At 37.2% G+C, this 27,049-nt stretch overlaps 1 protein-coding gene across 6 annotated transcripts in view; it reads right to left on the bottom strand.

Annotated features, from left to right (window-relative positions):
* Positions 1-27,049, bottom strand: part of GALK2 (galactokinase 2) — a 112,244-nt gene that overhangs the window by 63,737 nt on the left and 21,458 nt on the right. For all 6 annotated transcript variants that reach the window (XM_037502449.2, XM_037502448.2, XM_037502444.2 and 3 more), the window contains 3 exons: positions 23,941-24,064; positions 20,909-20,999; positions 17,925-18,071 (listed from right to left, as the gene is read on the bottom strand). In XM_037502449.2, the coding sequence (XP_037358346.1) occupies positions 17,925-18,071; positions 20,909-20,999; positions 23,941-24,064 (362 nt within the window). The remainder of the gene's footprint in view (positions 1-17,924; positions 18,072-20,908; positions 21,000-23,940; positions 24,065-27,049) is intronic.

Here is a 27,049-nt window from a genome sequence, read left to right as displayed (position 1 = left end):
AAAATACAATGAACTTGTGGGAAAAGGGTAAAACAGCATAGATTAAACCACATTGGATAACAAAATAGGATTTGATGATAAAATTAAGTAACTTGAAGCAACTGGCAGTATTTGCAACTCCTATCTCTAACCAGTCACAAAGGTTTGGGACTTTGTTAGGCCAGCTCCACAATAGACTCACAGCCAATGTTTTCTACACTAAGCGATAATTGGATTGGAAAACTCAAAAGACAATTTTTCCTCTTTGGTTTTTCCCTTCATGCTAAGGCTATAGTCCAGTCAATGACATCTGTGGCCCCCTAAAGAGAGTGAGAAAATGACACTCTAGAACCCCTTTCAGTTCCAGTTGGAGCTCTTTTGGAAAATAGGAAAGGAAAGATGACAAAGAAACACTTGGAAATTCACTATAATATCCCAAACCAGATATAGAAGCCTGCCCCTGAGGGACACCCACTGGTTCTACTTTCACCTAACTTTAGGCATCAGACAGAAAGACAGAAGCCCACCTGTGAGGTTCTGGAGTATCCCATTCTCTGCACCTACAAGATGGTCCCTTGTCAGCAGAATTAACAAGACTGTATGCAGAGAGTATTACCAATCCGCTCAAGAGAAAAATTTTACAAACAGGCAAGGTGGACTCTATCCAAAAAAGAAAGGTTCAAAATAGTCAAAAGTTTAGTAATATAACTCTGCTTAAGTGTTGCTTCCTACATTCTCATGTCAATGCTACCCTCAATAACACTCAGTTCTACTAATAATTGGTCATTGTTTTAATTGGTGATTCTCTTCCCTATTTCTCTTGTTTTCATTTTTTCACTAATCATATAACCTAAAGTTTCCTTTCTCCTAGTCATCCTCCTTTATTGCTAGGCTTTATTCTCCTTATAAAAATTTACCCTATCTGAAAGTATCTTGCTTATTTACTTGTTTCTTATATCTGTCTCTCCTACTTAGATTATAAGTCCCTTGTTTACCTTATTTCTCTGCCCCAATTATAGAATAAAGTCTGCTTCAATAAACATTGTTGGATAAAAGAATGAGAGGTAAGGTTTTTACTATCCCAATCCATTTGGGATTCATGTTACCTTTGAATGTCAGAGTTAAATGGAAAGTGAAAAAAATCTTCCCCTGAAACTAGTAATAATCATCTTCCAGTGACCCAGAATGCCTCACCTGAAGAAAGTCTACCTTTCAATAATTAGAATGAGAATTATAGATTATGATTGCTACTACTTGCATTATCATTATTGTAATGTGGTAATTATGACAATGATGATCATCACCACTTATCATTAGTTAGGCTCTGCACTATACATATATGTTGCTCTAATCTTTACAAGAACTTTACTGGGTAAATACTAACCTATTTTATAGAAAAAGAAACAGGTTCAGGGAGATGAAATGATGTATCCAAGGTCACACAGCTCTTAAGAGATAAGCTAGGAGTCCAAAGTCTTGTTGACTCCCAAGTCATCTCTTCCTACCATAATTTGCTATGGCATGCTGAACTGAAATCATCTTTTAATTTAGTCTTTATGATCAGGTCAATTTACTTTACAATCTTCCGATCCCTTTCCAGTTCTGCTACTATTAAAATTAAGAAATCATATCAATTCATCCAAATTCTAAATAATCCTGAATAGTACTCTAAAGCATCTGGTATAGTCAGTAACCAAGGAAAATTTTATTTGTAAAATACCCTTTCTCAGTCATTCACTTTGGGGATACCAGTGTAAAATATGAAATTGTTATTCTAATGCCTATAGTATTTCCTGCCTATTCATTTCACTAAAATCATCAACACATATATTGTTTTTCTAGCTTACACTGAGCACTTCCACCTAGGACTTGACCTCAGTCTCTTAATTTTATAATCATCAAAGAACTAAATATAATTGAATTGGGAAAGTCATGTATTTGCTAAAATGCATCTCAACTCTGAAAAAGTATTAACTGATTAATGTGCCTTTCAGAAAGTGAGCTACTAAAAATTTAATAAGAAAAATACTTAAAAGAGAAAATAAAAATTCTGTCTATAAAAACTAACTCTAAAAATTAAATTTTTAAGAAACAGGAAAACTTAATATATGAGACTTTTACATGAATTTTTATTGGATTTTTCAAAGGTAGTATATTAAACATAATCACTTCAAGGGGTGTGGGTATTTGCAAAGTAGGTCAATATACCAATTTTTAATGGCAGGAAATATGTAGTGCAGTTTTGAAATGCTTCACGATTTATGGTGTAGCTGAATCTTCCCGTGGAGCCATGGGAAGCTGGATTTTCAATCTCCTGGCCTTTTTTTCTCTTTTTCTCTTTTACTTATTCATTTATTTTAATTAAAATTAAGAGCAAACTGCTTAGAAGCAAAAATATGTATGGACAATTCAAGAGCTAACTTGGTTACCCCAGTATCTCCATCTAGTGGGCATTGCGATTATAAAGTTTATTTTACCCAATGCCTGTCTGACAAGCTTATTAACTAAAATAATTGTGAGATAGATAAACAAAAAATAAATTAAAAAAATAAAAGGCAGCAGGTTATTTTTCTTGGCATGGAATTATCAATCAACTTACTAGGAAAGTCATGTCACTTAATTGTAAGTACCCTAAATCCACAGTGTTCAATATTCCTAACATTGGATTTTTTTTTCAGCGGGGCCGTTTTTTGTTTTTGTTTTTTTTTTTTTCAGTAATGATTTTCTTATTACTAAAAGCTAGACTCTTGAAAAATCCATTCATAGATAACAGATAACATATAAGCATAAATTTAATTAATATTAGGCAACTCTTTAAAAAATGATCATTATAAGAATTACTTTACATCTTAGATCACAGAATCTTAGAAGCAGCCTGTGGATGTAATAGGCTAAATTCACTTCACTTTACTAGTGAAGAATCTAAGACCCAGAGACTGAGACCTCTCAGTTATAAAACTAAAAAGAAAGGGAGCTAGGACTCAGACCCACGTCTGTTTTACAGCCCCCATTCTTGCAGTAAAAATAAATGCATATCCTAGAAGATACCACATTCTTTGGTGCAAAGTATTAATGTTTTTCTTTGACTCATCCAAATATAATGCTAATAATAAAAGGACATGGCTGCTTTGCAAATGATGGTGGTGATGATACATCTCTAATTCAATCCAGTTGCCTCCTTTATGCCAGGCATTGTCGAGATGTTCATAAGAAAGTGATACAATCATCTCTTTCTTCAGGGAGAGAGGATTTTAAGGTTATTTACTGCTTGCCATACTGCTGCACTTCTTTATTTCTTAATGGATTTTCATGTCCTTCAAGATAAAAAGGCATTCTGAAAGTCAGTTACCAGTGTCTCACCCACACCCTAGAAGGTTTGAATGAACCTGTGCCCAGGACCCAAAAGCTGTGCCAGTCAAACAGTTCTATTGTATGGTAGCTTTTGTTGTAACTGCTGTATTGATGGTGTTTTTAGACCTTAAGGGGAAATGCAGGCAGCATTAACATGTTATAAAGGCAAAATATACCATATCCCTTTGATCTATTATAAAGTACCAAGTAAATAATACTGTAGCTAGTCTCCAAGAAGTCTCTAGAGGCAAAACTCCAGTCTAAGAAGCTGGCAGCTGGACCTTACTTTACAGAGTTAGGTGGCTTAGTATATGCATCTTAAAGTTCCTAGAAATTCTTCAAGTGCTAAACAGATGCTAAGTTGTATTATTCGTGATAATATATATTATAATATATATATCTTATAGTATATATCTTACTGCAAAAATGTTGGGAAAATAGTCCTGCATATACTACAAATCAGCCACAATTCTAGTTCCTCTGAGTAAAATTCTAATGACATAAATTTAAAGGTATAAGTTCATCCAGGTGATAGACCAGAGAGGGTACATTTAGTGACTTATTCCTGAGAAATTCCAAATAAAATCCCTAGTCTGTCAGACAGTTTTGTGTCCAAGAACTTTACCTCAAAATGAGGAGGGTTTCAGTCACGATGGGTCTTTCCATGTATACAGGAGGCATACATGTTATTATTAATCTTCTTTTTATTGGCATTTTCTCATCTGATATTCTCATCTCTGTCTGATGTTTATTTGATCACTTGCCTGTCCAGAAGACCCCAGAGGGGTCCATGGTGATTTCCTTTGAGCCCCAAGAGAGTAACAGAATTTTAATTTTAAGTCAATGTTTGTAATCCCTGTGCAATCTCCAATATCTCCAATACACACTTCGAACCTTCTGGAATTAGCTTCCTATGGGTCTCTCTAATATGACTCCCCCCTTGTGATCCTGAAGGCTCCCTGGATCTCAGGCCTGCAAGACTAATTTCTACCCTGGACCAGTTTCTAGAGGTACAGTTAGAAAGAAGCATGTTAGGTGGATAGTTAAACTGATGCTCACTTTTGGTGAAGCTCTACTTCAAGGCCTGTACTTCCAGAAAAGCCATATCACCATCCCTGAGTTGGTATAGAAAAAAAATGAGGGAACAGACAAATCCAACCTTTTATAATTATGGGTGACTTTGAAAGCTGAATAAGTTAAGGAGAGTCATACAATGGAAAGTTAAGTTCTCTTCTGAGGCTACATAAGAAGTTTCTCCACTCTGTTCACCCATCCATTCATCTATCCAGCTGTCTATCTATTCATACATTCTTTCACCATCCAACAAGTATATAATAGGAAATTACTGTGTGCTGCACACAGATGTTAGGAATACATCTAAATAAAATGTAAATAAAATGGATAGATCTATCCCATGAGAATCTTTGGAAAAAGTTATGCAAATGAAACCCAAATAACGATTTTTGGATCACAAACATCTCTGTGATGCACAGAAGTTTTAAGTCCCTACTGAAGTATCTCCTTTCATTCATACTTATACAAACAGCTTTGGAAAGCACATTCCTTTCTATAAAAACTATCTCCATTCATGCCCTTATGCTGCACCCTCTCTCCCCTGAGTTGAGTTTGCCCAGGAATTGATGAAGAAGGTTTCTAGAATAGGTGTATAGGATGGGTGGGGAATACATATATTCAAGGGGTGGGGCTTAACATTGTTTCTTTAGGGCAGTGATTCTCAAACGTTTCAATTTCAGGATGTTACACTTTAACATTATTAAGCAACACACACACACATACACAAACACACACAAAGAAATAAAAGGGGGACAGTTATTTTCAACTCAAGGAAGATAAAACTGAATATACATTCAATGATCCCATGCAACATATTTGCTTAAATATAACCAAATTATTGGTTTAAAAGAAGTCAACCAGAAAATTGGTTTTAAAAGGGGTGGATATTTGAAAGATATAATAGATTACTGCCTAATATACAGAGTTCCTTTTGAAACAATAAGGAGATTAGTGAATATTTCAGGATATAATAAGCTGAGTAGCTGTTCAACAAAGTAAAAAAATACCAGTGACTAATAAAAGACCTGGGAAAGATGTTTAAGCTCTCTGATAATCAAATATATGCCTGTGATGGCATCTACCTGGAAAAGATTTTAAAAGATTGATAATTATGAACGATGGGAGAAAGCAACATCATGCAATATTGCCGCATATTTATAAAATCTTTTTAGATTTTTTTGGCAAAAAAATTATTGAGTCGTACAAGGAAAACTACAAAACTGATTATAAATCAAAAAACTAAATGAAGTGCTACTCCAGGTCCCTGGATAAGAAGATTCAATATTGTCAAGATGTTAGTTCTTCCCAACTTAATCTTTAGATTAAATTCAATCCCAATCAAAACTTCAGCAAGTTATTTTGTAATTATTAAGAAATTCTAAAGCTTATCAGCAAAGGGAACAGGCCCAGAATAGCCAACATCTTGTTGATGGAAAAGAATCAGGTTGGAGGACTGACACTATCCAACTTCAAGAATTACTGTAAGGCAATAATCATGAAGAAAGTACAGTACTGGCAAAAGAATAGACAGCCAGACCAATGGAACAGAATAGAGAGCCCAGAAATAGGCCCACATAACTAGAGTCAACTGATCTCTGAGAGGAGCAAAAGCAATACAATGGAGCAAAGATCATCTTTTCAACAAATGGGACAATTGCACATCCAACCAGATACTCTGTCTTTTAATTGATGAGTTTAGCCCATTAACATTTAGAATGATCATTGACATATGAAAGTCTGTTGCTTTCATTTCGCCTTAGTTTTGTAGTTATATCTATTTCCTTTTTCAGTTCTTTTTGTGTGTTTCTCTATTTGGTTTAGATAGTAAGAGTTACTTTCATCAGACAACAGCATGACTAAATGGAGAAAAAATCTATTTTGAATAAAATCTATGAACAGGAATCCAGACAACTCCATTCACAGGTAATTTGTCTTTGGTTACATTGCATAAATTCTCTGAACCTCATTGTGTTCCTTTGCAAAATTGAAATAATATAGCTTTCTTTCCAAAACGACCATGAGATTTATAAATGATATGTAAAAAACAAGTTGGTACAAAACAGTAATGAAAAGAAGGCATCTTTATCTCTCATATAAAGTCTAATACAATTTTAAAGTTTTTCATAAATAACTGCCATACCTTTGTGTCTACAGAATTGCAATGCATGCTTTAAATAGACTCCATTGGTTAACCTTTTCCCTTTGAATCCTTTCTTTTCTGTACAATACAATTTGTCTCCTTGCTGTTCCCATGCCCACCAATACATTTTTAAACCTCATATGGTTAGAAAAACTTCCCTGACTACTAATTTATTTTCCTGCTTTATCTATTTTCTTACTAAACGCTCCGCATAAACTTTTCTAAAATCTATCAGGAAAATCAGAAAACTGGAGATGTTTGACAAATTTAACTAATTTTCCCTTTCATTTAAAGAAACAACTACTCTTATTCTCACTTAAGAATAGAAATTGAGGGCCTCCCCGGTGGCGCAGCAGGAGCACAGCACTGTGAAGCTGTCCGCAGCCTCCGTGGCACCAGTTCGATTCCCCGCCGGCCAGGGAGATTCCCACATGGTGCGCAGACCTCTCCTGTCTTGCCCGCTGCTCCCCTCAGCAGTGTATTTTGGTCCTTCTACCTGTTCTGCTCCCTGCTCTGTCTCTGGTGGATTCTCTCACCCTCCCATGCCTCTGGCCTATACCCCAGTGCTTCTATAAATAAATAAATCTTTAAAAAAATAGAAATTGAGACAAAGGGAGATTCATATAAATTACAGAGCATATTAGTCACAAAGAGGACAAGGTCTAAAAAGCCTTTCATTATACTGCTTACTCTATCAAATATCGGCCTGAGACCAATGGAATCGAATAGAAAATCCAGAAATAAACCCACAGATTTATGGTCAACTAATCTTTGACAAAGGAGCAAAGACTATGCATTGGAGCAAAGAAAGTTTGTTCAATAAATGGTGCTGGGAAAACTGGGTCGCTACATGCAAAAGAATGAAGCTTGACCACACCATACACAAAAATCAACTCAAAATGGATTAAAGAACTAGACATAAGACCTGAAACCATAAAATATATAGAAGGAAATATAGGCGAAACACTACGTGATTTGCACATCAAAGACATCTTTACAGACACATCACCCAAAGCAGTGATAGTGAAGGCAAAGATAAACAGCTGGGACTACATCAAATTAAAGAGCTTCTGCACAGCAAAAGAGACAATAACAAAAACAAAGAGAAACCCCACCAACTGGGAGAACATTTTTGCACCCAACACTAATGATAAAGGACTGATCACAAAAATCTGCAAAGAGCTGATGAGACTCAGCAACAACAAAGAAAATAATCCAGTCAAAAAATGGGCAGAAGAGCTAAAAAGAAACCTCTCTGAAGAGGAAATGCAAATGGCCAACAAGTATATGAAAAAATGTTCAACATCACTTGCAATCAGGGAAATGCAAATCAAAACTACCATGAGATACCATCTCACACCAGTGAGAATGGCACATATTAAAAAAACTAGCAACAACAAATGTTGGCGAGGGTGTGGAGAAAAAGGAACTCTTCTGCACTGTTGGTGGGAGTGCAAACTGGTCCAACCACTATGGAGAGCTGTGTGGAGATTTCTGGACCTACTAAACATAGAGCTTCCATAGGATCCAGCAATTCCACGCCTAGGTATTTACCCAAAGGACACAGAAACACCAATTCCAAAGAGCACCTGCACCCCTATGTTTATAGCAGCACTGTTTACAATAGCTAAGCTTTGGAAACAACCCAAATGCCCAAAAATAGATGACTGGATCAAGAAGATGTGGCACATATATACCATGGAATATTACTCAGCATTCAAAAAAGATAAACACATGCAATTTGCAGCAACATGGATGGCGCTGGAAGGGATCATGCTCAGCGAAATAAGCCAAAAAGAAAAAGAAAAATACCGGATGGTCTCACTCATAGCAGGAATCTAGAAAACTTAAATAAGGGACCAGGAAAATGAATAACTATAAGAAAGTGAAAATCAAAATCAACAAAAAACTATGAACCAGAGACACTTTTAGGGGGCGGGGGCGGGAGGGGAGGATTGGGGTCAGAATGGGGTGGCTGCAATTGTATGGGGAATATAACAATAAAAAAAAAAAAAATATCGGTCTGAGGAGCAGCGCAGGGTAGCTCTTGATCAAGAGGCGACCATCACTGCCATTACACATTCAGAAACAGGGGACAAACACCTCTGAATTTGGTAGGGCAATTTAACCAGAACACAATAAATGTAAAAAGGAATGGCTATGCACATGTGTGGAGTACTTCATATCATCTGCCTTGTCCCAATTAATTCTCTAAATACTAGATAATATTTAACTTATTATTGGGTGTAAGTCAAAGTTTGGAGGCCTGGAAACACAGTGACCTAAAAATGGTAAGGATGGAAAGATATCACAGAAGTTACAAACACAACTGGGCATGCATGTGAATTTGCAACAAGAGTGGTTTCATTTGAAACCACTTGGAAAAAAATGACCCATATTCTTCTAATGCTACTCCCTAATTAGTGTTGTTTGCCTTAGTTTATGCTAAAGGTAAACATGTATTTAGTCTAGAAAAGAGATGGGGGGTTGGGGGAGGGAACCTGGGTACCTAAACAACCTCTAGAAAGCAAGGCTTCTAATCTGCAATCAAATAGCTTAGTCACATTATCCAAGTGATTTCAAATTACTCAAAATCATTAAATAAATGATTCAGTCTCCAATCCTACTCCTAAAAAAAGAACATACAATAACCAGAGATACAAATACCATCCCACATAATTGAAGGAAACTTGGTTCTTTTTTATTGATAAAACTATGTGAGTGCTTTTATATTTACAAATTAACAATATTAACTTAAAATTTCAAACATTTTTCAATGCAGCCCACCCAGGGCTAACACTAAGCCCTCTGGTTTTTACCAGTGAACACATGGCTTCAGTCCATGTTCAACACTTAATTAAGAGATTCTTTTCAAAGATTGTATTCTGAATTTACCATCTTTTTAGAGGCCGTGCTGCTGCAGTTCATTAGCAGTCAACATCTGGCTGGAATGTTTTAAACTACTATTTTCTTTAACTATTATATGGATGGGGGTTTTGTTATTCTAAGCAAACTGAAACAATGTCCTTGTATGGACTTCTAAGCATAATAATTAGTGACAGTGTAAATTATTTTCTGATTTTTCTTATGCCACATAGCAAACTGCTATAAAAACATTTGAATCATAGCTTAAAGCTTTGTATAATTGTGAGATTCTTTACAATGTAAAATGTGAACCATATCTTTATTTTTTAAGCATAAGTCCTCATTCTGAAGGTCAAGAAATATTTAACTTTAACGTGGCTATATGTAAGGAAAAGTATAGCCTTAAAATTTCTCAAGGGAACAGCCCTTATAAACTCAGGAAAGTGAAATCTTGGACATATTTGGCACAGAGCTTTGAATATTCCATCTACTCTGCTTCTGAACCTTGAAAGTCTGTTGCACAGTATGGATTTCAAACTTCAAAACCACTCCTCTAAAAAAGAGTATCCACCCATGTCTATACAACTAATTTGCCCCTAAAATTAAGTTAACTAAATCTGTTCAGGGATTTAAGGAACTAGAAAACTTCCCTGTAGTCAAATAAGTTTTTATGAGGAATTTCATGAGGCTGCATAAGAATTTCTAGGCCTCAGCTGACACATATTTATAAGTCTGGCTCGGGGAACTGCTACAATACACTGATGGATTCACTCTGCCTGAAATGCCCTTGGGCCCCTCTCAGTACTGTGTGTCAAGACACAGTCTACCCTGCCTTTTAAAACTCACCACTTACTTGAAATCTTCCGTCTGACTTGAACAAGGAGCATTCTTTCAACCTTTTTCCCTATTTATTCACACCTGGCATGAGACACTCAGTTAATACGCCTTCTCTTAGTGTTCCACTATGAGCACATAAGTTCCAAAAGGACATTGAGCATTCCTTTTCTTTTAATTCTTTCCTCCCTTGCCAGGATGGGTTACAGAATGTTACCTCCAGCTGATAGAACTCAAATTAGCGAAAGTCACATCTTGCCTTTTCGGCACACAGTCCTCCAAAGGCTTTCTATTGCACTTAGAATGAAATCCAAAAAGACTACACAACACGGCCTCTGACCATGCTCTCAGCTCACCTCTCACGACTCTGCCCTCTCCCTTCTCACCCCCCCACCCTCACCCGTAGCCATGGTCTCTGCTATTCCCAGAATATGACAAACACTCTCTCCTGGGGCTTTCTCACTTGCTATTCCTTCTGCCTCCCTTCTCTGCCCACTCCCTCAGGTTTCTGATTCAAAAGTCTCCTCCTTATAAAGCCCTTTTCTAACTACTCCCTTTCTAAAACAGCAGTTTTTCCTACCATGGCTTATTTTCTCTTCATAGCCTTGGCTGATATATATTTGTATACCTGTTCATAAAGTCCCACCGTCACTGCCACCACCAGCAACCTGTACATTCCATGAAAGCAGGGGCTTAGCCGATTTTACGCACAGTGTATCCCCTGGTACCTAGCACAGGCCTGCCACAGTTGAACACCATAGTAGCTGTTCAATAACAGTCACTGGATCACCGCTTCCAAGACTGAGAATAGGAAGTTTATATGGTGGTTGAAAGACCTGTCTCCTCAGTGAGCACTCCCTCACAGTCAGTGATATTCCTGTTATTCCAGGTTTCCCAATAATGAACATCTAGTTTTTGGAATGGATCCCTGCCATTAAGTAGAAGCAGCCTGTATTTTCTCGGATTCTTTCACCTAATGCTCGTCCACAAGCCTGTCCCTAGACCTGTCTTCTTTGATCACAGTTCAGCAGTTCATCTGTTTTCAGTCTCCAGCTTGGACCCACTGAATCCCTTCTTACCTCCTCATCTTTCAGTTGCCCCAACTGCAGTCATATGGGTCATTCACTACTTCTCTTACCTTTCATTCTATTCACCCCTTGCCTGTCATTTCCTTTGTTTTCAATTTTTACTTTCATCACAGGGATGCACAGAATCTAAAAGGTCAAATCTCAAAGGTCTCACCCTTTTGCCCTTCCCCACCCAAAGTAGAGTGCCCAGAGACAAACACTTCCAACTCTTAACTCTGGTTTTAAATAATGGAATGATCTAAGTAAAATGCTATCTACTTGTTATGCCAGTTTTAACTTTATCTTCTGCCTTCACTTTAGAGTAAAGGAGGATTTTAATCCCTTACCTCTTTTCCCTTCCTCGATTTTTCCCAAATAAATATATAAATCCATTTTCACTATATTTATTACTAAGACTATTGATCATTTATGAGCCAAATAATAAAAATTGACTGATTTCCTTTCTGGTACAAGTTTTGTTTTTCTTACGTTTAATAACTGCCTAACGTCCTCAACTGCTTAGCTTAATTTGTGTGTCCGGTGAAGCCTTCCCAATACCCTAATACACACTGGTAAAAGCACTTTTAATCCATTTTTATACGGGATCAAACAAGCCAGATTATTCAGGGGTTTTTTCCTGATAAGATTTGGCAATTCCATTTTCCCCCTCCCTCTTTCAGTTCTAATCTGCAATGACCATTTTCTATACTCCTGGGAGTCATGAGTGTTATGCTGGGATTTCCCTACACTGATACTCTAGAAATATCCAACTCCTCTCTCCCGTATTGTATTTCCTATTTCCTAGTTCCCATATTGTCTTCTTCCTTTGTTTATTCTCTCATTTCAGTGGATTGCATCCTATAGACCCTTTGACTTTACATGTTTGAGAATATTTTATTCTATCCTCATTCTTCAATTCATTTATTCTAAGCTATTTCAAAATCCATTAATAGGGCCTCCCCTGGTGGCGCAGCGATTGAGTGCTGGGCTGTGAAGCTGCCCGCAGCCTTTGCAGCACTGGTTCGATCCCGGGCCACCAAGGCAAGGGTCCCAGATGGCGTGACAGACCTCTCCTGCCACCCGCTGCTCCCCTCAGCAGTGTACCATCAGTCTGCCTGTTCTGTTCCCCGCTCTGGCTCTGGTGAATCCTCTCACCCTCCCACACTTCTGACTGTACCCAGTGCCTGTATAAATAAATAAATAAATCTTTTTTTAAAAAAAAAAAAATTTAAATTAAAAAAAAATCTGTTAATATTTTGAAACATTTATTGTTGCCTTCTATCTTCCATTGCTCTTTTTAAGAAATTTTCATTCCTGATTCTTTGCTTGTCATCTTATTCACTTCTTTTCTCCTGCTCTTACATCATTTTCTAATGTGTTTTTTATTAACACTCAAGCTTCACAACTCCGGGATGATATTCTCTGGCTTTGTCTTTTCCACTTATTACATTCCATACCCTGTGTTTACTATTTTTTTGAAACACCCCTGTTTATTTTTTCACAAAAAGTAAATTTCTATTTTGCACAAAAAATAGATTTCTCCCTTCAGGTATGGTCACTATAGTTTTTAATATGAGAATTTGTGTTTTCACTTTGGAGAAATTCTACTTGTTGTTTGTTCGTTTTTAAATATTATCCTAGTGATTGTTTTCTCTGTTTCTCCTTATTGGTTGGATATTGGTGATAGGGCTAAGACTTAGCCCCGAGGCAACCAAGAAGACCCTGGATGGATACTGAATTTCTGGAGTTGATCTATAAATTTCCCTATCTTTCTCTTACTGTTCATCTCTGTTTTCCCCTCTCCTTGATCAGTTCTTCAAATCCTTTTTCTGAACTTTTTGTTTTAGCTATTATGATTTTAATATCCAAAGTTCTTACTATTTGTTCCTTTTTTAAAAAGAATAATACTCTACTCTTTTTTCAAGGATATAACATTTTCTTTTATCTCTGAGGACATCATGGCATCTTAGAGGCATGGTCTCTGTTTTCTGAGTTCCATTTTTCTGCATTTGCTTCATGTTGGAGGTTTTTTCCCAACATGAGTATCCTTTGATTCCCTGTCATATTTAAGAAAGCGTCATGAAAAAGCTGATTTGGAATTCTGTAAATGGACTTTTAAGAAGTTCTAGGGTAACCCGAGAATCTTTGTGGGAAGGGTCACCGAATGTGAATCTCTATAGGTCTTTTCTCTATGGTGCTTAGGTTTATTCTGAGAAGAATCTTCCAATATTCCAATTGGAGTGTAGAGTTAAGGCTGCCAGTGTGCTGGAGGTGAGCAGAGGACCACTGTTCAGATACAGAGTATCTTTTAATCTTCTAGTTTTCAATTTTCAACTCTATTCTCATCCTGCTATTCTCAGTGCTCAGTGTCCCGAGGCCAGAGGATCTCTGATTGTTTCTCCAGAGACTCCTACAAAGGTAGGGGAAAGGGTCTCTTACTTAGCTAAGTAAGAGTGAGTTCTTGAGGGTCTAACTGCGCCTCATAAAAATGTTCTCGTAAATCCCCACCTGCCATGTCACCCTGCTTTCTATGGTACCAGGTGCTTCTCATTCCTGAGCATTTCCAGAAATCTGTGAGTCAACTTGCTTTCCATTAACGTGCTTTCTGTCTGCAGCCCCCTTCCTTAGGCCCTTGGCGCTGACCTTTCTCCACTCCGCTAAGTCATATACCATCTTTCCACTGACTTTCAAGCTTTGTATCTTGTGGTTTAGGGTTATTTATGTCTCCCTAGTTTACCAAAGATAAACTGGTGCCTACATTTCTTGTTTTCTCTGTTTGGTGATGGTTTTTGAGATAAAAGGTGAGTGAATGACAGAGCAAAGAAAGACTAGGCGTATCTTTATTCTAACGTCTTAAATCCAGAAAGTCTGGTCTTTTCTATTTCATAGGACTTTTATCACATCATAGTCTCCTCAGTCTGATTCACAATTTTTGGATTCCAGACATTTTGAGTGACTAGTTATCTTGTTTTGCTGGGTTCAGACACACATTTAGTTTATTAGCAAATTAACTAGTTGCATATCTGCTTCTTGTAACCTATTTGCAGCAGTTGTCTGCCAACAAGTGGGGTATATTGATTGTACATATAACTGGAAAGGAATTATTTAACCCCACACCCCTCCATTCTCACACTTTTCTGTATCCCAGGAGGCAGAACTACTTTTTGGACAACTTGCCTCACTCACTGCCATCCCCACCTGCCTCACTGTCCCCATCTCACTGCATTTCTGGTGTCATTACAGGCATGACTCCTGAAATATAAATGGCTTCTAGCTTCACAAGGGAGCACTTTCTAGTTGGCTACCTCAGCCCTACCCATGCTTCTGTTAATAGTCTCTTTCTTAAACACACTCCAGATAAAACCTGTGTGCCATTTGCATTCTATCAAAACACTCACTGATACATCAATAAAAAGAAACTTTGAACTCATTCATCTCCAAAATCCTTTGATTTCTCTTGTTCTGTGATTTTTATGAGGAATGCATACAGTTAGCACTAAACTGAAGACTCTGATCAAATGAGGGACTTCCTTTCAGTCAAAATTCTGTCTCACTATGCAAAGACATTCTTCAGATAATGATGCTCCGCCCCTCGAAAACATAAGCATTGTCAGTACAACTTAGTCCCACAGGGAAAGCTAAACTATAGATATTGTCTCCTTTAGGCAATGGAGTCAGATAGCTCTGAATAAAGAACACTTGTTATTTTTTATTTTGAAAACACAAAGACAGCCAGAATTCATTCCAAAGGATTTAACCGTGTTTCTTTGTCTTCTATCCCTTAAATATTCACACCATAAAAGGGTCAGAAAAATGCAAAAATTGAGCTTTACCAATCCTCCCATTAAAGAAGAAATGAAATCCTGGACTTCACACTTCCCCCCACACCAGATTCTCTCTTTCTCCTTATATAGGCACATTTTATTTTGTACCCACTAAACCTTTCCCACTTTCTTACCCCTCATAGACCTTCAACCCATTCCTATCTTAAACTACTCTTGCCAAAGTTTTGTTCAGCTTCTTGGATGCTGAATCTACTGGGTACTTCTCAGTTAGCCTCTCGGCAGCATTTGACACTGCTGCCACTCCTTTCATGAAATGTTCTTTTCCTTCTCTGTTGCCTCACCTTTCTGGTTTTCCTACTCCATCTGATGACTCCTCAGTCTTCTGTGGCCATCTCTTTCTCTGTCCATCCCACAAATACTCATGCTTGTCTAAGTTCTATCCTAGTCTTCCTTATCTTCCTATGTATACTCACCACCACTGGATGTTCTCTCTCATTCCCATGGCTTCAGAAAGCAATTATATGTTAAATACTGGCAAATAGAGGTCTTAAGAGCAGATCTCCCTCCTGACACTCAGAGATATTATTTATAACTAAATACTAGACCACTCCATCAGTATTTCCACAGATTCCTCACAATCACCATTTCAGCTTTCCCTTAGACCTATTTCTTTTTTTTTTTTTTTTTTTCAGTTATATCCCTTATTCCAATGAATAGTGACCAGCCAGACACCTGGGTATAATCCTTTACTCTTCACTGTCCACTATCCTCATACCCAATCAATGACCAAGCCACCATGATTCTGTCTGAGATCACTATGAATCTATCATCCAGTTCTCCCCAATCTCACAGCCACTTCCATAGACCAAGTTGTCTCCACCCTGTTAATATTATTAACCTGAAATCTAGATTTTATAATAAGTCATTATTCTCTTCCTAAAAGCCTGTATTGGTTATATACTGCTGTAAGAATACATTCCTCAATGTGGTTTACAAGGCCCAGCATCTGACCTCCTACCCTGTCATCTAAATTAGCCAGACTGAGCCCCATTTTAGTTCCTCCAATAAGCTGTGATCACTCTTACTCTAAATATTGCCACATGGGGGGCCTCCCTGGTGGTGCAGGTGGTTGAGCGCCCTGCTGTGAAGCTGTTCGCAGCCTCTGCAGCACTGGTTCGATCCCGGCTGGCCAGCGAGAATCCCACATGGCGCAGCAGACCTCTCCTGTCTCGTCCGCTGCTCCCCTCAGCAATGTATTTCAGTCCATCTGCCTGTTCTGTTCCCCGTTCTGTCTCTGGTGAATCCTCTCACCCTCCCGCGCATCTGGCCAGTACCCCAGCTCTTGTATAAATAAAATAAATCTTTAAAAAATAAATATATTGCCACATGGTGCTCCCATCACCTGATACATGTCTAAATGATCGTATCAGTATTGTGCGATCATTATTTTTTGACTAACATCTACGAATTCTTGCATCTCAGTGCAGATGTCCTACACTCTCTAAATGTGAGGTAGGCTCCACAGCACACTGTTTATCCATTTATCACACCCTATTATAGTTCCCTATTTAATTATCCTTTTTCTACTTTTTGATACCAAGATTGTAAGTTAAAACTTTACCTATTATATGTCCAATGCTTTGAACATTACCTGGACACAAAGTATTCACTAAATAAATAATGGCTAACTGCTGAACAAATGAATAAACAAACCATCAGATTAAAAGTAGTACCAGTGAAAGCACATTTTTATGTGGGCTTCCTTTCCCTTGCTTTCTCTCTTCCCAAAAATCAAATAATAATAAGTTACTCTTCCCTCCAAATAAATCATTGCTTAAAAAGGCTAATTAACCTTGGCTTTGTCATTCATTCTCTTTCTTCTATACATAAATTTTTTTAACTGAAAGTTTAAAGTTCTAACTGAAATACTAAGCATATGTTGACTTTCTCTTGATCTCCCTGATTCTGCCTGTGTCCCAAAACCTACTATAAACTCAGTAGTATATGTACACAAGATAAAAAGAGTCTATGACAAAATTTTATTTGAACCAGAACTCCAAAGTATTAATTAAAGCTGAGCACACCTGCTCTGAACTGCAAAGTCAAAGATTTATGCACACTTATAAAGTTGAGCCTTTCTGACCTCTTATAGGATTTATGTTTCCTTTAAATAAGCATTTCCTCTTTGTAATGCAATGTTAAAAAAAAAAAGTTTATCTCGGTGACTAACCTGCTGGCATAAACAGATATGCTACTAAGTTCCTTTATTGCCTGGTCTTTACCCTTTCTACCCACTGTTTGTCAAATATTTAATTTAGGGTTTTGGGTAAAAGTAAGCAGGTCCAAATAACCATAAAGTCTAGAAATTCTTTTTCTAAACTGAACTTCTAATGAAATGATCTAAAAAGATAGCAATGCATTCCATCTCTACACTTAATCTGAGAGTATTTTAATACAGTTATTCATAGATATGCTTATTGTTGGGTGGGGATTAGCTAATGCAGTATTTATCACAAGCAGGACTTGCTAAGTTACAATGCAGCCAGCATGCAATGCTGTCAGATAAGACAGTTTTTTAATTAAAGGAAAGAATTTTCATGTTGAGAATTGAATGCTAATGCCTTCAGAAGAGTGGGGGAGTCAATAGAGATGAAAGCCAAGGGTATTGCAATTTACTCGTTTATTGTGTCATCTTGGGCAAGTTATTTAATCTTTTGCATCCTTCATTTCAATGGTGATAATAAAAGTATTACATAGGGGTGTTACGGGAGGGGAAAAAAGAAAGAAAGAGGAGATTCAGTGAAGTTAACAACATTCAAAGTTGGTTACCTTGGATAGGTTCATTCCCAGCACCGTGAGGGTCACCAAACCAGCACAACAGACCAAAGCACTGGAGCTGGAGAGGCCAGAACTAGGTGGGATGTTTCCATCCACCAGGCAATTCATTCCAGGCATGTTACTAAGACCAAAGTGTTCCTAGGAATAGAAAGAAAAAAAGCACTAGTAACTTTGACTAGTAGGGGTGGAAAAATATTCTTTCATTCCCCAGAGAGCAAAAGTCTATCAATGGACTTAATTATGGTATTTATAGAAACTACTTGTGCAACTCAACTTAGTTGAGACTATACAGGACATTTTACTCAATGACTCTTTGGCTACTACCACAATCTAAAGATTACTTTTCACTTTGTCCAAGAAAAAGCTACTGATCCATTTCCTGAAATTGCTTTGAATGCTCTTTTTCTTGAATATTTACTGATTTGAACAATTACATCCAACATTTCAAGTAGCGAGGCAGGAAATAATACAGTTATTAGAAAGGCAGGTTAAAACTCAGTGTAACACATCCCAACACTCTGTTATTGCAAAAGGGTTTGGATCTAATAGACTGTCTTTCTTCAGAAGGTCCCCTAAAGAAAAAGTGTTCCAGGATTTCTGAGTTCTGTTTCACTTATGGCAAACCTCACACCAATAGATTAAGAGACATTAAAAAAATCATACATAGGGAACTGGAATGGGGCCCAGGTTTCTGACGTCTGGATGAGAATGTCTCCACTGCAGTCAGAATCCTGGGCCAGCACACTGCCACTGTAATTTAACGTAAATGAGTTATTTGAGGATATCCAGATTTTTATTAGCGTTTATAGATACAATTTAGCCATATGGTAGCTTTCAAGACAGCCAAATTAGAATTCAGCCACAAATAAGAACACAGACTCTAAAAGAAGCAGGCAAATTCTATTTCTACAAGTAGGAAAAGTCCACAGAAATAATCACACTGATTTAAAGATGGAAAGCTCTAGGACACTTAGTGAATATCTAGGATGAGGACACTTGGAATGAGATCAGATCACAGACTTTGAAAGTTAGGATTAAAAATAAATGCAAAGCCAGCTCCTCCTCAAGAAAACATACCATTGTATTTGCTAATTAACAGTTCAAGACCAAAGTACAAAATACTATTATAGTACATAATTATTCATTTCATCATATATATTATTCTAGGGAGAAATTTCAATGAACTAGCCAAAAAAACCAAAGAAACAACAAAACTCTACAAATAAAAGACTGCTTTTTTCCTTTTTTTTTTTTTTTTGTTGTTCCTTTTTTCCTAAGCTAGCAAAACTCATGTACCGCGCAAGAAAGATTCAGTTGGATGTACTTCTCTTCTTTAAGTCATCTAAAAATTTCCTTTCCAGAAATATAAACTAATTATAAACTGAAACACTGCTGTTGCCAATGTTCTCTCATATGAAACATCAGTTTGTTTTAAAAGAAAATCTTTGCAGAATGCTATATATTTAACCATAAACTGATCAACAGAGCATCTTGAATGTGAATCATAGTTAACAAACTTATCACACAATGTTTAAATTAAAATGTACAACAGATTGAAAAACGTAAATGGGTTTTGCCAAATTTCTAATAGCTCTATCCCAAAAGGATAACATGTTCAATTTAAAGTAAACAGATTATCCTCTTGAACTTTCTAGAATTTGAATTTGAAGGTTTCTGAACAAGCTAAGATTTCAATGTCTTTTCTGTCAAAAGTCCATCGTGCAAATCTTCTTTTGAAAATAAGTTGTCAAACCAAAAAGAGGAGCTTCAAAACCTAAAATTCTCAGAAACAACTCAAAGCAGCATGCACTATTTTGGTCATTTTACCCATAGGCTACAAAAAGGCCTGTTGCTAGAAGGAAGATCAAATTACATTTGCCAGGAAAATGCTTCCAAATACTGTAATTCTCACTAATGCACTTGACAAGCCAAATGATTTGAAGATTGAAGACCTGCCAATAACTTTCCCATAAGTCATTACCATGTGTCTGGAGGAAAAAAGAAAGAAATGAATGCAGAAACTCTAAGACCAGAACCACCATAGTTAAGAGTACAGGGCCCTGCATGTGATGCACTTCTGTACTGGATGTGTCACTCAGTCCAAAGTACAACAAAGTTTCAGACAGAATTGTCAGGCAATCAGGAACACAAGCATTCTAAAATACAGGTTGGTTGGTGAACTTTGGCTCATGCGGGCAAAAACCTACCTTTATCTCTCCTTTATCTGGGAATCTATACAGGAATCACTACATCTGAAACAATGACTGAAATATAAGGGACCTCAAAGTGTCAAAAATAAATGTGGATTTTTTTTTATCCCTCGTGCTTTTTTTTAGTAGGAAAAGTGGAAATACTTCATTTTCCTGTTCTTGTACATGATAGCAGAAATATTCAAGGTAATTATTCAAAGTTGCTAGGAAAATACTTATACTAATAAATTTGACTACATATTTTTTAACACCATGGAAAGAGTAATAACAACACTAGCTAACAGGCCTACTGTGTGTCAAGCTCTGCCTAACCCTTGCAGCAATTCTGTCTAGATAGCAATGCCATAATTTTATAGATAACAAATCTGAGATTTAAGAGGTTAAAGGAACTGCTGAGCGGAGCCCAGATTCAAACCCAGGACTGCCTGACTCTTGATTCCTCTTGCAAATACACCTATATAGCCCTAAACCAAAATTTAAATATATCATTACAATATATAGGTCAAAGAAAATTTGAGCAAAGATTTAAAAACCAGAGATGTTCATCGAATGCACATTGATTTATGAGCAACCACTACTGCCCACTCTGAACACCACCCAGAAACACTCATACCTACCTCATCCCATGAAATACATAAGTTAGCAAAATAGAACACAAAATTCAGTATTGAGAGGAAATAAAAGATATAGAGTAAATAAAATAAATCTTGATGTAAGATACCTCATAATCCCAACTGCTAGTGGATGTCTTACAAACCCATTTACCTTAATTCCTTTAAATCCACATAGGAAATAGTTGTGCCACAGAGGCTTGGTTTTGTCAATCTGAATGTTAGCAGCATCAGTGCTGAAGTCCCTGGGAAGACAAAAGACAGTGTTCAGGCTGGAGGCCCGGGGCTGCCACATCGATGGCTGACTGCTGCCATCTTGTGCCAAGACTGTGACACTGAAATCTCATTTTTCATTTACTTTCGCTAAATGTACTTCACAGTCCACCCAAAAACAACAAACATCTCCAGGTGCTGAAAGTTAAGAGACGTTGTAGTGACAACTAACCTGCTTCCAAGGCCCTTCTTGTTTCCTGAAACAGAGAGGAACCACTATGCTTTAGCATAAGCTACATCACTGTTAAGCTGGCATAAACCACCTGAATGCTTATCCTGTGGGCCTGCTGTATGGCACACCTTTAACCAGGACAGAGATAGCCAAAGCCTCTTTTCAACACTTTCTGCCACCACACTTATTCTGCCATCTGCATAGTTTAAGAAACAGGAGGAACAAAGAAGCAAATAATTGGACATACTCATTGGATAAAATAAGATTACATGAATCTATACTTGCATAAATTAACAAATGAACAAATAGCAAAATAAGAATGGAAAGTTCTTCCTTACAGTAAAATGTCAACTAATAGATGTGTAAGAAATGATGGAAATAGAAAAATCACTATTTAGCAAACTGCAAATTTAAATTGTTTCAGGAAAGAATCATCAATGAATGCTAAAGTTAGTGAGTAAAAATTTTTATGAGAACCAAGTTATTTACATACTCAAAACATTTCCCCATCAGATACTTCATTGCAAAGGGGAAAAGTAGTAACTTGATGGTAAAGAACTCTGGCACACATCACCTTAGCCAAATGATCAAAATTAACATCACCCTTAAAGGGACACAGCATTACTCCTCGATTTGATGCACTGAACATGCATCAGTAGATATGTGGGAATTACTTGTGTTATTCTTGTGACTGCTTTGTAAGTCAAAAATAAAACATATTTCAAAATAAAAAAGAGATAGGCTCCAAAATCAGCCAAAGGGCAAAATACGTGAAATGAGGAAATAGCAACATTCTCCATTTTGACTGAGACCTCTTCATAACATTTACAAAATATCCACTATGTGCTTATAGCAGAGACTTTCTAAGCATTATTTTAACTGAATAACATGGCTACACCATCTCCAAAGGAAAATGTTTCATGACTACTTAAGTGTGCAAGGCATTCGAAGAAATATAAAGGTAAAAGGTAAAGCACTTAGCTTTTTTTTTTAGTTTTTTTTAGTTTTTATTATTTTTTTAATTTTATATATTTTTACATCATTTTTCATTTTTGCACAATTTATGCATTTTCATCTTGGTTATAGTCCCTATACAATTCCCACCTCCCCTTGTTTTGATCCTACTACCTCCTCCCTGCCCCCCTGTAGTGTGTCTCTGGTTTATAGTTGCTTGTTGATTTTGAGTTTTACTTTATTATAATTAGTCTTTTTCCTGGTCCCTTATTTAGGTTTTCTAAATTCCTGCTATGAGTGAGACCATCCGGTATTTTTTTTTTTTTTTGTCTTTCTGGCTTATTTCACTGAGCATGATCCCTTCCAGTTCCATCCATGTTGCTGCAAATGGCATGAGTTTATCTTTTTTGATTGCTGAGTAATATTCCATGTGTATATATGTACCACATCTTCTTGATCCAGTCATCTATTTTTGGGCATTTGGGTTGTTTCCATAGCTTAGCTATTGTAAATAGTGTTGCTATAAACATAGCTTTTAGCATCTGTACTCTAGCCAAAACAGCACAAATAAAAATCGTGACCACATACCACTGTCATGTGATGGTATGTTTTACGGGGGGTACCAAGTCAAGGGGGCATCATTTCTATAGTCAGCATATATATGGTGGAGAAAGAAGAAATACTCAGAGAGGTTTAGTGACTCTCCAAGAACACACATTCGGTACCTTATGAACAAATTTACTTAAACTCCTTTTACTTGAAAACCAATTTGCTTTAATTATTTCCACAGAGGAAATAACTGTGCCACAGAGAGTGACTCCAGCTCAGAGCTCTTTAGTGTCCTCCACAGAGCTAAAATCCATGATTCACAATCAACAAGAAGTCACAGAATTTGGAAAGCAGATAAAGTTACTTGAACAAAACCAAATGGGTCCTATTTCTGGTTAAACAGAGTGCTTGAAAGTCAGCACAAAGAAAAGAAAAACAGAAAGGGGGGATGGGGGAATATATTAAGAAAAGTAGAGGAGAAATTTGCACAGAGGAAAGAAGTTAGATGACAGGCATCAAGGAAAATCCATAGGGTTTATCCCAGGAATGCAAGGACAGTTCAACATTAGAAAATCCATCAGTATAATTCAGCGTTTAAAAAAAAAAACAAAACTGGTCATCAATACTGAATAGGTATTTCATGAAATTCAATAGGCATTCATAATTTTTTTTTAAACTGAGCAAAATGAGAATCAAAAAAAAAACAACAACAAAATATGCATCCTTCATAAAACATATGTACCAGGAACTTAGGTCCTTCATGCCCCAGATTCTGTGTTTGACAGTGAGTGAGGTCAGAGCACTGAAGAAGTCACATAGCTTACATCTACTGAGCACAGATAAAGTAAGCAGATCATGATAATGCAGCATGATGAGATGCTATCACAGGGAAATTAGAGGGTGTAATAGTGAAACATAAGAAAGGCATCAGCCCTGGCTTTGTTGGAGTTAATTACCTCACAGATAAATACCTTTGGGCAAGGGTGGAGTTTATATTACCCAGTATCTAAATCAATGCTGGGAACACTGCATGTCTTCAGATGTTTCTTAAACAAATGAACAAATTAACAAAATGAACAATTATTAAATAGTAGCCTTATATTTGTTTGGACTTCATTTGCAAAATCTCAAAAAATTAGGAGACTTACTATAAATATAATATCTTCTAAGGAGTTCATGGGGGTACAATTGCAAAGACACGCACACCATTGCTCATACTAACAATCCTAAATACTCACGGATACAAGGGGTTTGTATTGGCCAGCTGGAGAGTGTGTGTTTTCACAGGTTCCACAGCTATTAACATATCTTGTTCTACAGCCATAGGAAGAACTGAATAGCCGCAGTAATCTATATGCTCTCCTGGAAAAAAAAAATCAAATGTAATAATTGCTAGCAGGTGAAACCAGAGTACCTCAAGTAGCTGACATACAGGAAATACTGATGACAAGCTAGGTTTTAACAGAAAACAAAAACATCATGGGCAAAAAGTGATTCTGTTTTATTTTCCCCCACCACGAACATCTGAGCCCGGAACTTCTGCTAATACATGTATATTAGCTATCAATTTCTGTTTAGAGACTTCTTTAAATCTTCACGAGCAACTTTCTAATTCATAAAGATTATCTTCAAATACTTGTATGTGACTAGTTATGTGGATCATCAATAAAAGGGATAGCTCCTTTCACTGTTGCTCTTTTATATTAACTTGTTAAATATCAACCATTGAAACCAGACACTTTTTCTTCTATTTTTTTAAAGATTTATTTATTTATGTATATAAGAACTGGGGTACAGGCCAGAGGTACGGGGGGTGAGAGGATTCACCAGAGATAGAGCAGAGAACAGAACAGGCAGATTGACTGAAATATACTACCGAGGGGAGCAGTGGGCAAGCCAGGAGAGGTCTGCTGCACCATGTGTGTATCTCCCTGGCAGGGGATAGAACTCGTGCTGCAGTGGCTGAGGATAGCTTTATAGGTTGTGTCTTAACCCCTTGCACCACCAGGGAGGCCCCGCTTTCTCTTCTATTAACACTGAGTCCCACTCTCTTCCTTAATAACCAGTGAACTCACTGATGGTGAGGACTTGGCTTTATTTTTGTGACTTTATCAAATTCCTACCAAATTAGATGAACACCATTAAGCTGGGTTAAATGTGTTATACACAACTAAAATAAAGAAAAAGAATCTGGGAAAAGAATAATCTGCATCATTTTATATACAATAAACATAAGTAGAAAACAAACTATTCTCTTCTCCTTTTCACTCTAATTCCTCTAAGAATAGCTGCAGGAATTTTTTCTCCTGTTAGATCACAACATTGTCTTCTAATCCTCTCACAGCCCCCCACACACCTCTGGCCTGCACCCCGGTGCTTGTATGCATAAATAAATCTTTAAAAAAATAAGCTTTACTATTAAAAAAAACTCCAGGTTGTTACTCATAAGATTTAAATACACAGTAACAATTTTTTAAAAAGTTATAAATGAGCTAAGTAAGCTCATAAATGAGCTCATTTATATTTCCCAGCACTAATGTTTCTATCTGATTGCTCCTATGGCAGGCACAATTCAAGTAAGAAGCACAAAAAAAAATGAGATAATAAATTTCTGTATTTTTTTTATATGTTGGCAATGATAGAGAAGTGGTTTTCAAAGTTGTCTTTCTCCCCAACCTCCTTCAAGAAGACAGTAATAGGGGCCTCCCTGGTAGCGCAAGGGGTTAAGAGGCAACCTATGGGGCTATCCGCCACCACTGCAGCATGAGTTCAATCCCCGGCCAGGGAGATATCTACACAGTGCAGCAGACCTCTCCTGTCTTGCCCACTGCTCCCCTTGGCAGTTTATTTCAGTCAGTCCGCCTGTTCTGTTCCCCACTCTGTCTCTGGTGAATCCTCTCACCCCACCCCCACAACTCTGGCCTATACCCCAATTCTTGTATGTATAAATAAATCTTTAAAAAAAAAAAAGACAGTAATATAAGATATGGTTGATGAGTAGAAAACACATATTTAAAAATATAGCAGAACTCCAGTGAGATACCAGATTTTGTTGAGAAGGTACAGATGACAGCTTTCTGAGAATGAGGGAATCCTCTGCCAAAAACTAACAGAAACAATCCAGGTAAGGGTCAAGAAGGGAACAAGAGCTAGTAAGTGAGGATAACAAGATGACTGCATTTTGAATATTTAACAGAAAATATAATGCCTTTAATAAAGACTGAGATTTGTTTCATCCAAGCACTAACAAAATTAACTATGTTAGAAACATAATACCCACCCTTATCTAAATCAGAAAACAGTAAATAAATTGACTAGAATAAGAAAATACTTATTGGGAAATCCTTGGTTTGCAACCTGTATTCCCCAAGCTAAGTGAAACGTGGCTCCCTTCTGATGACATTGTTTCTTTCTTTTTTTTAATATTTGTTTTTATTTATGCATAGAAGAACTGGGGTGTAGGCTAGAGGTGCGGGGATGAGAGAATTCAGCAGAGACAGAGTGGAGAGCAGAACAGGTGGATCTACTATAATACCCTGCTGAGGTGAGCAGCGGGCAAGACTGGAGAAGTCTGCTGCACCATGTGTGTTAGCTCCCTGGCTGGGAATCACTCGTGCTGCATTGACTGCCATTGCTTGATAGCGCTGAGACTTTAATCCCTGTGCCACCAGGGAGGCCTGACAGTTTATTTCTTATCTTCTCACAGTAGTGAGAAATTGTTGACATCCTCTTTCCTCTCTGCTGTTTCCAAGCCTTCTTCCTGTTCTAGTCTTCAAACGTTCATGCCACATTCTCCGTTCCTTGACACTATCATTTGTGATCCTTATACATGCTGCTCCTCAATGAAGACCTTAACCAGCTTGCTCCAGCCTCTCTCCATCCCAGTTCTGCAATATCCTGGATAACGTTCAAGTAAAAACCAATCCAAGTTCCCAGCATCCCAAGCCTTTGACCTCCAGGAAATGACCTCCTCGCTGCTTTCCCCTCTACTTCCATGGCCATGACAAATCCAGTAATGGCCCTAAACCTTAACAACTGAAACTTTACTACCTATGAAATTCTAGTTTCAATTATCATTCTTTACTAAAATCTCCATCACATCATTTCTCTTTCTCAGTCTATCCCACTTGCCTGTTTTTCAGACTCAGTTCTTTGACTCTCTTCCTTAAAAACTTCCTCCAACCTTTTTTTTACCTACCCAACATAAATTCCAAGACTCATTATTTCACCGGTTCTCCTGCTGATATTTCCTTATGTCAATGCCAATCTCTTGTAATCTCCAAAACAAAAGCCCAACCCTAGATCAGACACAGGTAACTAGACCAGATAGGAATGGGGAGAGGAGGT

The sequence above is a fragment of the Talpa occidentalis genome, unplaced genomic scaffold (assembly GCF_014898055.3).
Source record: "Talpa occidentalis isolate TD23 unplaced genomic scaffold, MPIMG_talOcc4v2.1 talOcc4.11, whole genome shotgun sequence".
Taxonomy (NCBI): Eukaryota; Metazoa; Chordata; class Mammalia; order Eulipotyphla; family Talpidae; genus Talpa; species Talpa occidentalis.
Note: the sequence above shows the minus strand (reverse complement) of the source record. Positions and strands in the feature narration are given on the sequence as shown.